Source organism: Mercenaria mercenaria, chromosome 1 (genome assembly GCF_021730395.1).
Source record: "Mercenaria mercenaria strain notata chromosome 1, MADL_Memer_1, whole genome shotgun sequence".
In the NCBI taxonomy this organism is placed as follows: domain Eukaryota; kingdom Metazoa; phylum Mollusca; class Bivalvia; order Venerida; family Veneridae; genus Mercenaria; species Mercenaria mercenaria.
Genome location: NC_069361.1, coordinates 101,802,359 through 101,818,765, shown reverse-complemented (window position 1 = coordinate 101,818,765; position 16,407 = coordinate 101,802,359). Strand labels below are relative to the sequence as shown.

The following is a 16,407-nucleotide window of genomic DNA, read 5'->3' as shown; positions in this document are numbered from 1 at the left end:
ACACGGCTCTCTACTGTGTCATCAATTTAAACAGCCTAAAAGTGCTTATCGCACTAACCGGTATTATAACTAACTCTCGCCAGAGAGTTCACTGTAACCTTAAAAGTACTTAAAATGCCAATAGCTATATATATAGCTTCGTTTATATACATGTAAATATATGTATATTTAAAAATGCAAAGAACACGTACTACATCTGAATGTATTTATCATGTTTTTACAGGCAACAATCAAATTTGTTGACCCAACACAAGTTGAAGGTAGTAGACTTGTTAGTTATGTGAATGAGACCTATACAGTCATGTTGTTCACTACATACACATCGACCTGGTAAGCTATATGGCCAATACATTCATATAGGTAACTGTATGTTTTCGTAATCCACTATATTTACTAGTCATTGAGGCAAATTCAAATTTTGCTGTCATATTAAAATCTATCCTGATGAAACTTTCTGGTAAAGACTAAATCTACATTTTGTATTGTCCTTGTGCTCTTTATGATTGTTGGTTAATTTTGGTTTAATGTTATTTTTAACAGTATTTACGTTTGATATGACACGTAGTCCTGCTGGATTCTTTACCTAGTAACTATCTGACAACTTTCCAACATTAATCAAAGGTGGTTATAAAGCCTTAGAAATTTGTCGTCAGGCAAACATAAGAGATATATTTGCCTCACCAGGAATGCGAACGTCTGACCACCTGATTAAAGTCTTGTGTTCTAAGTAAAACCTTGGTCACAAGAACGCTACGAGCTCCGTACGAGTAGGTTTTCAGTCGAATTCTGGCAAATTCGTATTGAATCCGTACGGACATCGTTGACTCGTACAAGCGTCGTACGGATTTTTTGAACTCGTAGAGGACTCAGGAACTCGGTGAAAATGTTTCACCGAGCTCCCGAGATCTTTACGAGCTCGTAAACAGTTTTGAAGTCGGAAGCAGCTCGCAAGAGTCACGCATGGGAACTGTAAGGGTTTGGAAAACTGAGAAGCTTGATGATGCTCGCACGGCAATCGCAGGAGACTAGCACGGTCAACGTAGGATGTCCTTATGATATTAAGGACACTGTGCGGAGAACGTGCAATGTTCGCACTGAGCTCGCAGGGCGCTACGATCCCATGGACATTTTTTCAGACGTCGCCAAACTGGTTTATTCTTGTCGCAGGGACACCGTACGGACACCTTACGAACGCTGCACGAGCCAACGGGCATCGTACAAAGTCGAATCGAACTGATTCTTATCGCATGGACATCGTGCGGACACCGCACGAGTGCCGTGCGAGAGCCGTACGATCCCACGAGCACCGTACCTAGCACCGTACGAGGTACGACCGGTCTTCTTGCGAGTTCCGCACGCCTTGTCTGCGATGTCCGTACCGATATCCTACGATTGCATCCTTTTAAGATCGCACGGGGCACGCAGGTACTTTGACCAGATGATACGATTATACAGAGACCGTAAGGATTCTAAAATTGGTGAACTCGTACGATTTTCGAAAACCGTACGGACATCGCACGGTTTTGTTACCGAGGCATAAACCTAAATCACGGTTATCCAATGGACTCTTTTCTTTGTCAGTGAATTGCCATATACTTATCAATCACAAATAAATGCTATAAAGTCTAACACACGAGTCTTTTAACAGAATACATTCAAAATTTTAAACATTTCAGTGAAAATGTCATTTCAACAACTGAAGGTGTTACAGTATTTGCACCTGTGTATGATGGAGTTAGCGCATGCGTGACAGAGGCTTCTTTTGTATTTAGTAATGTGGGAACTTTTGATGTTTGCTTTCAGTCAGCGTATGTATTTTAACATGGTTACTTACCTTTATACATTTGATCTTAGACAAATATATGAACCAAGACCTAGCGTTTAGTAGTTTTATATCACCTTTGACTAACTTTGTCATGATAACCCTTTTTCAGCTAATAATTAAAGTGTTTGAGTAAATTCTGTTAGTGGGAAGTTTTGGTTAGATTATATTTCTTTAAATATAACATACTCGTTGTAACATCTATTACAGGAAGACAAGCTTTCAGAAACGCTGCTTCATTGCCGAAGGATTAACTAAGGATTCAGGCAGTAGGAACCTATCCATATTCTCTAGGAACAAATTCGTGTCCTGTTAATTCAAAAGCTTTAAAGTTTTTTTTTTCTCAAAACGGAAGCAAATGCTGCATTTATGCGTAGAATGCGTATCTTAAATTGATCCACAAACGCATAAAACTCGTGAGTTTTAATAACTGATGTCTTTGTCTTTGTACTTAACAAACGCATAAAACTCTAAGGTTTGATACTTAAGAGGTCCGTGTCTTTTGAGATTTCACAAACGCGTAAACTCATGAGTTTTACAACCAAGCACGTGACTTTGATACGTCAGATCATCACATTTATATTGTTGTTTTGTAGTTTTGATTATTTCTATGATTTTCAATTTCAAGCGAATTGATATTCACGGTCATCGCAAAATATGATTGATAAATTCAGTACTCTTACTACAGTAAAATAGAAAAAGTAATAGAATGTTTTGATGATTAAAAAATACAAATAAATGATTTTTCAGAATATTTCATTGTGTTAATAAGTAACAAAGTATTTTTCTTTTTCTATCGACATCAAGGCTGTTTTATGTGCTTTTTTTTGTTTGAAGATCCCTGCTTGAGCTCACCTTGCCAGAACAATGGTCACTGCTTTCCAAACGGAACATCTGGGTTTCAGTGTATTTGTCAAGTAAATTATGTTGGGCAACAGTGTCAGGAAGGTATACCCTGCGAACAAAGACTTTATTTTTATAAAAATTTGAAAGAAACAATGACAGCATGCCTACTTTTGCCGTAGTAGTTGTAGTCCTATTATGGGTGAGATTTTTAAAAGTTACAAGAATAAACGTGTTGTTACATAGATCAAAGATCTTTTTCCTGGATTGTTGAATGTAATTATTTATCTCAGGTCTTGTATTTATAGCATGTATACTAACTTTATTTTAAAAGGTAAAGGTAAATTTTATTTACCGTCGCGTTGTGAAACAATTAACCTTAGCTCTGTAGAGCATTTTAGCGACCCTACATTAAGAACAGTTAAAACCAATTATACCTTACCTATTTGCTGGTACCCATTTACAGCTGGGTCGACTGAGGCAATCATGATAAAGCGCATTGCCCAAGGACACATCGCCAGGATTCGAACAAGGGCATTCACCTCCGTAAGAAAGCGTCTTAGCCTTCCCGACCAATGCGTCTACACATTTCATATGCTATAGACTACAGTCTAACTGACGCTGACTTCTTTTTTTAGATATTAGAATATTAAAACATGTGTAAATTTGCTCTTGCGCGATATTGCAGGTCCTTGTCCAATTGGCGACTGTCAAAATGATGCATATTGCAAAATAAACGATGGGAACAAGACATGCATTTGCAAAGCAGGTTCTAAAGGTCCAAAATGCGGTTAGTATTGTTCCATTTTGAGTACTTTACGTTAGCTGTTTCTGTTTAACAGTTTAGAACTTTAACATTGCAATTAATGAACTTTATTTTTAAGCAGGTAACTACGAATATATTTATGATAATATAAATGTTAACTTAGCGGCAAAGCACTGATTCTTAACGTTTTCTTTCGATTGCAGAAGTTCAGAGTTCGCAAAATAAACCCGAGGTAAGATGCTATACATGTGTTTTTTAATTATGTACTTAATAGTTTAAATAAAACTACTTTTATACTTCTAAATAAATTAATATGGTAGTAAAAATATCCTTTGAAAGGCAATAACGCAGCCAGGAAAAGTAACAATAGCATGTGTTTGTTTAAGCATGTTCATGAGAGCTAACCCCTGCCCTAAATACCCCCTAGCTCCGGCTATAATTGTTAAAATGAAATAAAATGGACTTCATGATACTAACTAAAATATAATAACATCAGTCCAGGTACGAAAATAATAAAATAGCCGCCATTCAGCACTTATAAATGTTGAAAAATCTGTAAAAGCTACAACGCAACCAAAGAATTATACCATATGTTTTAAGGAGTCTGTTGATGAGAGATAATGCAGTGTACAACACCCCTATAGTCCTCTGAAGTGCAATTTTATTATAATGAAATTGAATACTTCTAAAACTGAAGTTATACTCTTTGTTGATTATGGTCACTTAACAAGTAAAAATTTATATTTAAATACTAGTACACATAATGTCATAATTTGATACTTTGTTATGATTAACTGAGATAATGTCAGTATATTTTGTGTTTATTTCAGATGACTTTCACAGATGCAGCTAAACCAAAGCTATTTGAGTGTGTGATATATCAGCCATGCAGCATATCTTTACTGTTAACAGGACAAATTGGAGGGAAGTAAGGGACTAAAATTTAGACGCAATGTTTATACACCACAAACTTATAATACTGTCACTATCTACTTTATCAATTAGCAAACTAGTATAAAGAAAATTGTCAATTAATATATGGATATTTTTGAACTCGTACACAGCAGAAAATAGTAAATTTTGGACAAGGCCTGGAAAGCATAATGATGACGTTACAATGAAATATTCTAAATAATACGTATGTGTAGAACATTTAAAACGTAGTTATAGAGACTGAATTCATATATAAACACAAGAACAAAATGATTTTAGAAATCCTCTGTTGAAATACCACTTCATTTGATTTAATTTATTGATATATACCATTATTTAATAGTTTGCACATATTAAGAAACGATGAAGATGTAAATTGTGTGTTTTATTTAGACCAAAAGTATCTACTGGTTACGTAAGTCCGACTATCCTTCTTGACGATATTCAAACAGTAGACCGACATTTATCCGGGAGTTACCAAGTCAACATCAAATTGAAAGCTAAGAAAGTGGGAATAAAAGACGTTTGTATACAGTCACTCGATAGTACTGGGTAAGCTACACTTCCGGAAGATTTAAAACACCATTTTCAAATATTCGTTTTGATGTATTTGCAGTAATGTCAGTCCCTGTGTTACATCGTTATAAGCAATTTTGAAAATTGTTTATTTTTATTTCTTTCCAAATACAACAACTTCCATTTTATTCTAAAGAGAAAGACCTGTTTGAAATTCTTTTAGCATTCAGTAGATCTAGTACAGTGCAGTATTACATTTTATTGGACAGGCAGATTGTTGGTAAAGATGGTGTTCGTATACCAACAGCTATATGGAATCCCGGTGCGAAATGGTTCTAGCTAATTTCTTGGTACTATTTGTTTTGCTTGCCTTGCCTTTAGCGCATCACGTTTTGTTTGTTTTGAGGTTGTATTATTTTGTTTAGCTGCGTTCTTTGCAGGCTCTACTTACAGATTTTATTGCCTGATATTTAATCTTTAAAACTTGCTTTACGTGAACTGTTCTATTTAAGCAGATGTGTACTTAAAAAAAACGCTAAATGCAAAATACAAAACAAAACAACATGCAAACAAAGCAAAATGGAAAAGCCATAAATCAAAATGCAAATAGAAAATTTAAGAATCAAGCCGTAAAAAGAAAGTAGTAAAAAGCAGAACGCTAAAAGATTGAAACATATCGTTTCGGGATTTCATAAAATGCAACCAAGTCTACTGCTAAAAAATAGAATATCAACGATATTATATACTTAAACCTGGTTTTGATCTTTAGACAGCTATATGCTGATATGTAGATGGGTTTTTAAAATGCAAAGTAGCAAAATGCAATTAACAAGATGCAAATAACAAGAAGAAAGTAAGCAAACTACAAATAGCAAAACCGAGAGACGAGCAGAAAAATGCATGTCGAAATGAGATACCTTACCATTCTGAGAAGTTTAATTTTACCGTTTAAAGTCTTTTTATAGATAAATTATGTCCATTTTAGTCCATTTTTAATGAAAGTAACTAATTGATTTGCATTGTTGTTTCCTTTGCCTTTAATTGCAACTTATGATGGCAGTATTTCAACAATTGCATATGACTGACCAGTAGAAAAACAAACTGAATAAAACAACAAAAGACTTACTTATTTTTCAGTTGTAGGGTTTCGGACATAAGAACGCACAGGATTTAGTATAGTATCATAACAAAACTTTGATCTATCCAGATGTGTGACCATTTTCTTTATCCCAAGTCATACGTCAATACAAGTTCATGTTTAAGTACCTTAACATACATATTTTATTTGTAAAACATATATCTTAGCTTCTGTTGTTTGGTTATCTTCTGCTATACCTTGAATTCTACTAAACTTTGATATAACTGTTTATTTTCAGTACAAATAAGGATGAACTGTGCTTCAAAGTCAATGTGATCACGGGTATGTCCAATACATTGATACTTTTAAACACATCTTTCTATATTGATAAGTCAGAAAGTTGCAGTAACGCGAATGAATATGGTGTACATGTTTTTAGTATACCCGCTCCAAACAACAAGTTTTTCTTTCTTTTACTTTTTTCTATGACCTACTTTAGTATCGCGTTTTCCCGTCCCATGAGTCCCCTCGTATACTTTATTTTTCCCATTTTAAGAAATAACTGTATATTTTTGAAGAAATCTTTGTCAGGAAATGGAAATGTCTGCACCATTACTCCTGAACGCCTTTAGAATTATCTCCCTGCATGTACTTGACTGTTAACATTAAACATTTTTTGGACTCCGCTAACAAAATTTATAGTTAATTGATACAATACAGTATGATAACCACAGAAAGTGTAAAGCAGAATAACTATTGAAACATTGTCCTGAATAATATTGAAATGATCTCTCTTTTTGTACATATGTTTTAGTCAAACTTTCCGGCATCTACAGAAGGGAATAACAGAGAGGGAGTGAATTGAAAAAGTATAATATTTCTATCTGGAACAGTTGTCGAATTATCTCCTTTGTTGAAGTTACATTTGGACATTTAGAAAGTTGATTGAATTGAAATATATGTGAATTAATAGGGTAATAGATCTCAACTACATGAAGTAGAGCTCAAGTCAATAATTTCAGTTGCACTGGTCATACTCTTGAATATCATGTCATGGTATAGTACAGGTAAATTATCCGAATGCAGTATAAATAAACTGTTCGGTGGTAAAAGTATTTTTAAACGGTTTGAATACAAAAACAGGGATTGTTATTTAAAGTAAAATTACAAACATTGGGATAAGTCCTTCAGATGCTGCTTTATACCTGACACACAAAAGAACCAGCTTGAGGGAAGATTTTGGAATTGAACGTCTTATGTATCTTGCACTTTCCTTTAACTAAAACCAGTATTCTGGACCAGTGGCCTATATGGGAAATTAAGCTTACAAACAAAACACACGCACACTTATGTTTGCCCATTGTTGTATGTATGAGAAAATAGAGAAAAGTGGAAACTTCACAGGTCGCTCAACACGACAAAAACGAAAATGTTGCAGGCCCGGTTTGATTGAGCCTGTTCATGGACGGTAGTGGAAATGCATGCTACCGTTCACGCCCTCTAGCCCCGGGTTGAGCAGAACTCAACATTTACACATGCTGAAAGTACAAAAAGCAATTTAGAGACATCCGCAGATGTAGTCATGTTGTTTCATATTTTATATTCATGTCGTTGTCGATTCATGAGAAATTGTGCAGTGTCTTTATGTTTTATCTTTATATTGTTATTGATTTATAAGAAGCGATACTGTTTCATAATATTTAATATTTATATTATTGTTTTTACAGAAGTATCTGCTCTTTATGGATTCGAGGTAAGCTGTTTTTTTATCCTATGAATAAATGAATAAATATCTAATATATAATTTTTCCAATGTTAACAATTCAAGTACATAAGCACTGATTTCTAAAGTTAAAAAGTATTAATTGTAAAATGTTTATACTGTCATATTCTACCCGGTGATATATTTATTCAAATATTTGAAAGGACCGCCCCCATTTCGTCTATCCAAGTCTGCCCAACAATGCTAAAGTTGAATGTCAGGAAAACGAACTTTGCCACGTGCTGTACGAAATTACCCCTGGAGACGGAAATGAAAAGCAATGGTAAGGCATTATATATAAAATTATGTATTTAAACAAATAATGACTGTATTGCGATTTAAGTATTCTTTCTTATCCAAGATGCATTTTTTATTAAAGGGCAGCCTTTAAACTTACATAATTCACGCCATAGTGTTATCAATCGAAATCAAATCTAAAAAGACGATTGCTATAGGTATCGATTGGTAACTAAATGAGGAATAATATTTGGAAAAAGTCAAAGAAAGGATAATTTAAATGAGGACTGTTTAAGTTGCATCAATCAGGTATGAATTGTTCACTTAGTTAAGGAGGTTAAGCCTGACTACATTTCATTTGGTTATGCTATTTCTATTTTGCAATGTATACAAGTGTCAAGGTAGTTAGGCAATCATTATAGATCTCTATAAAGGAACACACATTATAAGCACGCTTTTCCATTTCCATGATTTTTCGAAAAGGTAGTAGATATAAATGTGTTTGTTTTTATGAATAATAGTATCAACTAAAACTTAAATTCATCATAAAAGTATGGCTGTGTACGGAAAGTTTGTTATATCTAACTCTTTCCAAAAACATATTAACTAGAAAAACTAGTAATACATCGCTCTTTCATAATCAAATATTATTGTCAAGGGTAGATAACTGAATATAGTACAGATTTTATCCAGCTGCATCTTCTTGACGAAAAAAAACAAACAAACAAACAAAAACAACAACAAAATGATAATGCAAAATGTTAATGTTGCCTATCGTCTAAACAGCATCAGTAGTAATTGTGATAGAGCTTAAAGATGCCACATACCACCCCCAAAAATATATGACAACTATGTTTTATCATTTATTTTTTTGAATTGATTTGATTATTTAATATTGAAATGGTCTTTGTGTATCTTGTAAGAAATCGGATTGAAAGACGAATGAATTCCCAACCTCAACATTTTAGTGACAAACTGTTATTTTTGGAAAATCATTTCAGTGTTTCTGCGAAACCAACAGGAAAGGTTGAAGTTCAAACTTATCATTTGTTTACGTCATGTGAGTCTTGTACACCAGGCCAGTCGAACACCGGAAATTGCTCTCTTGATATTTCCATGCAAACTAATGCGGCTGATGTCGGACAGCACAAAACATTTTGTGTCGCACTTAGTCTTACTGGGTAACTAATTTCTGTATCTAGTCTAACACACTTTATCTTACCGGACAAGTAATTTCCGTATCTAATCTAACATACTCTTACTGGGCTTTTAATTTCTGTATCTTGTATCTAGTCCAATACACAAAGTCTAACTGGGTAACTTATTTTTGTGTCTTGTCGAACAATAAACTGTATCATGTACAGTTGTGCTCCAGGAGGAAATGGATACGCTAATGGAACTATTTCCGATAATATAAGTCAATTATTGGTGACCTAAATAACTTGAAGGTTTATTTGATGGTAAATAAACAATATATCAATAAATCATTTAGATGCATAGAACAAAACAAAATAAAATAATAGCAGACTCAATATCCGAGAGATCGTTAAACGCCCTCCAACACCGACTTAAGTGGAACTATTTTTACAGAAACAGTGAATGAATTGATAACGAACATATAACAACACAGAATCGAGAAAATTATAATTGATTTCAAAAAACAATACATCCATTTTTCATTTGACTCAATGACTTGTAAATTACTTCATTTACGAACGTGAATAGAGAAGTATATTACACTGCTGTGCGTGCGTTCCATAGAACATTCGTAAATAGATGTTGTAGATATTTGTACACGAGCATCGGGTTTTTCGCCATATTGTAAAGGCCAGTTCCAAGGTGAATACTTTTTAGGGGTTATTTTGTGTCTCTTTTATCCAGTTTGTAAAGGCTCGTTTTCTCCTGGTAAGTGTTTTATCACAACAGCAGTCGTTTAGTGACAGATGGCGGTTGTAAAAGTTCTCCACGTACTTTGACGCAGTGTTGTTATATTTTCGGTCCTTTGGGATTGTGGATTTTCGCTTAATCAGGTGCTAGGGTTGTGAGGGGTGTTGCACATTTCATTAACATTTCATGACTTAATAAAATCGAGTCTGCTAGGAGTTTGCTTAGTCGCATTCTATGCTTCAAAAGAATTTTCATGTAGATTTCAATGAATGCCAGACAGTGCCATGTGACGTCCCCGTACTTTGGCTCATTGTGTTATATTTTCTGATCATTTTGGGTCTTGGCGTACATTCTGTTTTGTTATAACAGAATTCCACTTAGGCCGATGCTAGGGTGCGTTACGAGTATTGAACACTTCAGTACATTGTTATTATAGTAGGAAGTCGTTTTTCTTAATGTAATATCACATTGATATAGAAGACGTAAAATTGTTTGTTTCTGGTATTTCGACCTTCCCTAAATGTTTTAGGGCCTTGGAGATTTTTTTTCAACTACTTAACAAAAAGTTGCAAGCGTGGTCAGTGGTGTTAGAATTCAACTTACTGATGCTCTAAGAGCATAACCTCCTTACTTGTATTCATTTTTGACACAAACATAATTTCGGAAAAAAATCACACAATAAAAAAAATTACCGACCTACTTACCCTAATATTTTTAGCTTGTTTCCGAAAACAAACAATTTTTTACGCCTTACCTATATGCATTAGACCTAATAAAATTTCTGAATTGTTAGCTGATATACGTCACTTATATGTCTTTTATCACATTGTCTGTATTGCACTGTGAACAGTCGAATTGTACTATTATTGCTGCTTGTTCACTTTTCATTGTCAGATCTATGGCGTCTCATGTACGACTACCATATAGTATATATCTTATATAAGCTTCAAATACACACAATGCGTATTTTGATGAAGACTTAACAAAGAGACTTAACAAAGACCATTATTAAATAAATAGGGGGTAGACAAGAAAAAGGCTATTTCTTTTACCTTTTGGACAGTATTTAAGATTATTTACATAAGACATCATTGATGAATTCTTTTCAATAACTCGTCCTTGTGCATGTTGCTACTTCATAATTAGATAATAAATTGGATCATTTTAGGACCTCAGTGACCGGAGAAAGTCGTTGTTTTGATGTCAGTGTGGTATCGAAGGCAAAAGGAGAAGGTTTGTTATTAGTGTGTCGTGTCTTAGAAATGTTTATTAATTTACGACAAAGACTCGCGGTTGGTTAAGGTTAAACTGATATTGAACAGAAAGCCTTTATCTTTTTATAAACACTACAGGCTCGTTTTTCTTCATGCATATTAGCAATGTTATTTCGACATGTTCAGAAGTTGTGCACGGAAAGACTCTCGACACATTCAACAAAGGCTCTCTTCATCAGCCTGTATCTTGGCGGCAAGGTCTCTTTGATCGAATGGTTTAAATCTTTTGTACTGTACCTCTGTTCTTTGAGCATTGGTGCTGATTTGCACTAGGACGGTTGTTCTACCTAGGTGCCCTCACACGACTGAAATATACGGAACATTTGGTCTTAACCCTTGTTGACTGGAAGTCGCTTTATTTCATTATTTTCTTTTTTTCATTTTTTGAATAAATATAAGGCAAAAAGATAGTTAGTATTTTGTGGAAATTCTGAAATTAATTACAAGAGCATTGTCCCTCAGTATTGGGGACAACATCCAAATACGTTGTTCTCGGCATGTTACCTTACGCAATAGTGATAAAATAGCCACCTGGTACCTCCGGCAGTAGTTTTGACTGTTCTTTAAGCACTCATAAACAGAACTAGCTTTAACAATTTTACAGAAAAGAAGGGTTGCCAGTTGATAGAATGCAAAAACGGCGGATTTTGTGACGGCCATATTCCAAAACAACCTGTCTGCTTTTGTAAGAAAGGCTATTTTGGCGAAAAATGTGATGGAGGTAAGATTTGTTTTTGCGAGATTGTCACTTTTACACAAATAATCTAAATTTGTCTAGACGATTTCTATTTTATGAAATGATAACTTCGATAAGTGATCTCTAGGTTAAGATGAAGGCCGCTCAAGCCAGACGTCGTGGTTTCGGGTCCCACTTTGATCACGACCATACCTCATATGACATAACTATTGTTTCCGAGGAAGCGGAGTCACGAGTGCTTCAAATAAGACTGACATTTTCATTACAGTCGAGTTTAAATGAATTAATTTAAACTAAATAAAAATGGTAATTAATATTTGAAGATAATGAACTTTAAAGTAAATTTTCATTTTTACAAAGTATATTAGAGTTTATTATAGCAAATAATTAACTCCGTTTTTTTTTCAACAGGAGGAACATCACCAGTGACCAGTACGCATTCACAAGTAAGTTCTTGTACACATGATGTTGATATTAGTCTTGATCGTAACTTGTTTTAGCGCTAAACAATTATTTGGATTGTATATTTGTTGATTTTTATTTGACAGTGAATATGACATTCACATTTACAAGTGTCATCATTTCTAATTTGGTATTTGCTGTAAGATATATACTTGGTTATCCATTCCGTTTGTTTCAACACCAACATGTTGTCGTCAAGCAGATGTTTCATCTATAATTCCCTGTAGTCATTCGTTGCATGTTTCTCAATTAATTTTATTATCCGTATAATAGTATTTCTCGATTAAAAACAATATGAAAACACAATCATTACAATACGCTACATGTAACAAAACTAAACTGGAACTCTCTGTAGAGATTTGCCTTTAAAACGCAATGGCGTCAATTCTATTTATTTGCTCAAATTATCTAAGTTCGAGCTATCGAGGTTTTGTGTCATTTCACCAAAATTTGTGCCTGGTTACTTGACTAAAGACATCTGTATTCCGCATGGGTATTAACCTTCTTCAAATCAAAACAGTAAAATGCTACAAGTATTACAAGTATAAACTATATTGAAAGATGATAACTATATTATTTCTCAGTACAATACGAAATCTATTTTAGCTCAATTGATAAGAAATCGACGTAAACGAAATATTTTACATTATTTTACTCGGACAATTACGCTATGCCATTGTTACTCAGGCACTAATATATGCAAGGCATCTTATATACTCGCTAAAGTTTTGAGATAATACCTGGCATAATATAACCTAATTTACACGCAGGTTTTACGTTTTTTTTAAGTGTATTAATTTAAACATTCCTTTGCTGCAAACTATAATTTTCATTCATGATTAAAACAACACAGTGAACGACGATCCAAGTTCCAAGTTTATTAATAAATTCTCAGTATGTACAGAACATAAACATGAGATTCATATTCTAATAATAATAATAATAATAATAATAATAATAATAATAATAAAGACACATGATCAGCAGAGGACAACTCTTATTAAAAAAAGTGAAGGAATCGGCGTTTAAGTTGCATGATCTATACGGTAATTTATTACATTTTATCAAATTTAGTATTTATGACCCAGTCTTTGGTTCTGATTTTAGTGCGTCGTAACCTATTCTATAATTAGAAATTTTAATTACTTCATTATCAATCATAAGCTAGGTCAAATTATTAATCATGCGATCAAAAGATTAAATAATTAGCACAAACAACGCTACCTTTAAGCATCATATCTCAGTTCGAGGGAAAAGTGTGAAATGCTCTGCAAAACGTCTACCGGGACCGTTAATCGAGTTATCGATGGTAGAATTTTCCGTGGTCAAACAGTTTACTATATATAGGGATTGATTTTGCCGGTACCGGACAGTGACCTTAAGCGAACGTTGGTGATCGAATTATCCGAGTTCAGAGCGGGCAGTTAACTGTATATTGTAGCAGTACTGGCATGTTCTCTGCCAGTAATGAACAAAAGTTTTTGGAAGAATCTTTCTTTGCACAACTCGTAATTACCCGATACGTAGCCGTGTTCTCTACCTACTGAGCTCTCCGAGGGGCATTCGTACTTGCTACATTATCAGGGAATTTTCAATTATGTATTGTACAAATAAAAATATCTTTAAATCGTAATCGACGATAAATAAACGAGGTAAATAATTCATTCACGTATAGCGATCGATTTGGTAAACGTCAGAGATTTATGGCTTTGTCCGAATATGTGAATATTATGCTAAATAGTTTAGGACAACGTTAGACTATTTTTATCACAGTTATAGTTTATATGTATTTCTTACAGAGTTTCATTGGAGATCTGAGTATTCCGTCAGAAATTAAATGTAATGTTGGTCAGACCTGTGCCATTCCGTTTGAGGTAGTAACAGCCATTGGACAACAGTAAGCTCATTTTAAAACCAACTTAAAATTCTATAGGTGAAAGATTTTTGTGACGCTCACTTAATTTCCAGAGTTTAAGAAATCAGATCAACTGATTGCTATGGAATGATCAGTTAACAAAATATTTATGAATATGTCACAAATTACTTGGATAAATTTGCTTTTGATCATGACGCAAAGCTTTTAAATAATCCAAATTATAGCCGTAACACAATCACTACAATTTAGAACCTGTGCAACATGTGTCTAGACGTTTGTCTTGCGTCAACATTTACTCTTAGTGGTGATAGAATAGAATCTTGTATTAGAATTAAGAGGAAGAAGAAAATAACATTACGCAATACCTCATCTAAAAAGTTACAATATGATAAGCAATGATATATTCCTTTTTTTTTTAAATTAGACCAGATGTTTCCTTGGGTTATGCTGATCCAAGATTAATGCCGGGTGAACCGACGTATACTCCATTTGGAAGTACGAACGCAGTAAACACGGGAACAGTTGACATAAATCCGTCGGAAGTAGGAACATTTCGACTGTGCCTGCAGACAAACGTAAACAGGTAATACATTTTGAAAGAAATGATAAGTAGGATATTAGATTGTTTCAGTACAAGATATGATAATTTATCCTGTCACTTGCAGTATTTTCGACCCGATATCAGGGTGCCGTATATCTTTTTTGATATACAGTCAGTTGATCATGTGACCAGTGATATACGGTCAGTTGATCATGTGACCTTATGATCGATATTGTTGTCATAAGAAATTTTGCAACGAAACCATCATCATTGTGTTGGAAATGTCCGAACTAAGAAAATGAATGGTCAAATAATGAGTTTTTATTCAAAAACGAAGAAGTTATTGCGATTTTGCCGGTAATCACGTCATTATATAAGTGACGTCATTACGAATATGACGTCATTAAAGCGGTTGTCGCACACTTTTTTGTAAAATAAATTGCCAAATATCGGAAAATGAAGTAATGACAAGATAAATAGAATAATAGGTTAGTGCCTAAGATGGAGAAAGTTTATCTGGCTCGGCTCCGGACGTTATCAGGTTCGCCTTCGGCTCACCCGATAACCTCCTCCACCTCGCCAGATAAACTTTCTCATCTACGGCACTAACCTATTATTCTCTATCTTCCACCGAGTGACCATTATAATAATATGTGGTAAATATCAAATACATTTTCCACGGTAGTGAACTCTGATCAGCCATGTACTTTAACATATTGATAATTACTGCGCAAACGCACATAATACATGTAAGATCAAATCTGGTATTATTTACTGTAATATGTTTGTCTCTGTTAAATCACGATTACGTTAAAATGAAGTGACGTCAAAGTTTTTGTTGCGACCAAGAAAGAGCGCTACTATATTTCATCTACTGTTTTAGATTAAAGGCATAGAATTGAAATAATTTATAGCAAACCCGTGTTTTAACACTATTTATACACTCGGGCGGTAATACGTCGTATAAATAATTTCACGAGGGCATAGCCCTTGTGAAATTATTACGCCCGACGTATAACCGCCCATCGTGCATAAAGTGTTAAAGCACTCTTTTGCTGTAAATTATTAAATACAAAGAACATACGTAATGTATATTGATGTAACAACTCGAGTATTTCAAAATCCATTAACAGTATTCGAATATATTACATTATTTCGTACATATGAAATGAAATACGGTACAAATGCGAAGTTATTTAAGTGTTTAGCAATAAAAATCGGTACGGAAGAAAGTGAGTAGGGACTTGTGTACATGTTGTCAGACACTGGTGCGATAGGAAGGGTGGAGGGGAGAAAGGCTTGTGTAAGGATAGCTTGCATTTACCATAATTTTGACTTGTTTGACTTGAAATATTAATAATGAACAAATTCCCAACAAAACAGCTATCTGAGGTGTCAGTACACTAACATTTTTAATATGGAATTTGAAATTTGAGCATCAAAAGCCAAGCTTTTAAGGGTACGACTATTCAGTATGTTATAAAATACATTAAGAATATCCTTTGGTAATCATTAATCAACTAGCTCTATCCGGTCTGTGTAGAATTTGGGAATCAAACATCATGGCGTCTTGCACATGAATGATTATCGCATCATTAAAAAAAAAGGTTGTGGTGATGTAAAACTGTGCAGCCTATAGACATTTGCACAAAATGCATACAGTACGATAATTATCAATGATCAAGGAAAGCAGAGGGACACCGCTTTGGAACT

The 16,407-nt window shown here is 34.1% G+C and overlaps 1 protein-coding gene across 3 annotated transcripts in view; it reads left to right on the top strand.

Annotated features, from left to right (window-relative positions):
* The window catches only part of LOC123563934 (uncharacterized), a 104,099-nt gene that overhangs the window by 49,394 nt on the left and 38,298 nt on the right, over window positions 1-16,407 (top strand). For all 3 annotated transcript variants that reach the window (XM_053518853.1, XM_053518847.1, XM_053518845.1), the window contains exons 24-40: window positions 224-330; window positions 1,677-1,808; window positions 2,033-2,091; window positions 2,660-2,770; window positions 3,354-3,455; window positions 3,635-3,663; window positions 4,262-4,359; window positions 4,758-4,916; window positions 6,257-6,300; window positions 7,686-7,711; window positions 7,885-8,003; window positions 8,959-9,138; window positions 11,013-11,077; window positions 11,723-11,839; window positions 12,227-12,261; window positions 14,077-14,174; window positions 14,578-14,736. In XM_053518853.1, the coding sequence (XP_053374828.1) occupies window positions 224-330; window positions 1,677-1,808; window positions 2,033-2,091; window positions 2,660-2,770; window positions 3,354-3,455; window positions 3,635-3,663; window positions 4,262-4,359; window positions 4,758-4,916; window positions 6,257-6,300; window positions 7,686-7,711; window positions 7,885-8,003; window positions 8,959-9,138; window positions 11,013-11,077; window positions 11,723-11,839; window positions 12,227-12,261; window positions 14,077-14,174; window positions 14,578-14,736 (1,640 nt within the window). The remainder of the gene's footprint in view (window positions 1-223; window positions 331-1,676; window positions 1,809-2,032; window positions 2,092-2,659; window positions 2,771-3,353; window positions 3,456-3,634; window positions 3,664-4,261; window positions 4,360-4,757; window positions 4,917-6,256; window positions 6,301-7,685; window positions 7,712-7,884; window positions 8,004-8,958; window positions 9,139-11,012; window positions 11,078-11,722; window positions 11,840-12,226; window positions 12,262-14,076; window positions 14,175-14,577; window positions 14,737-16,407) is intronic.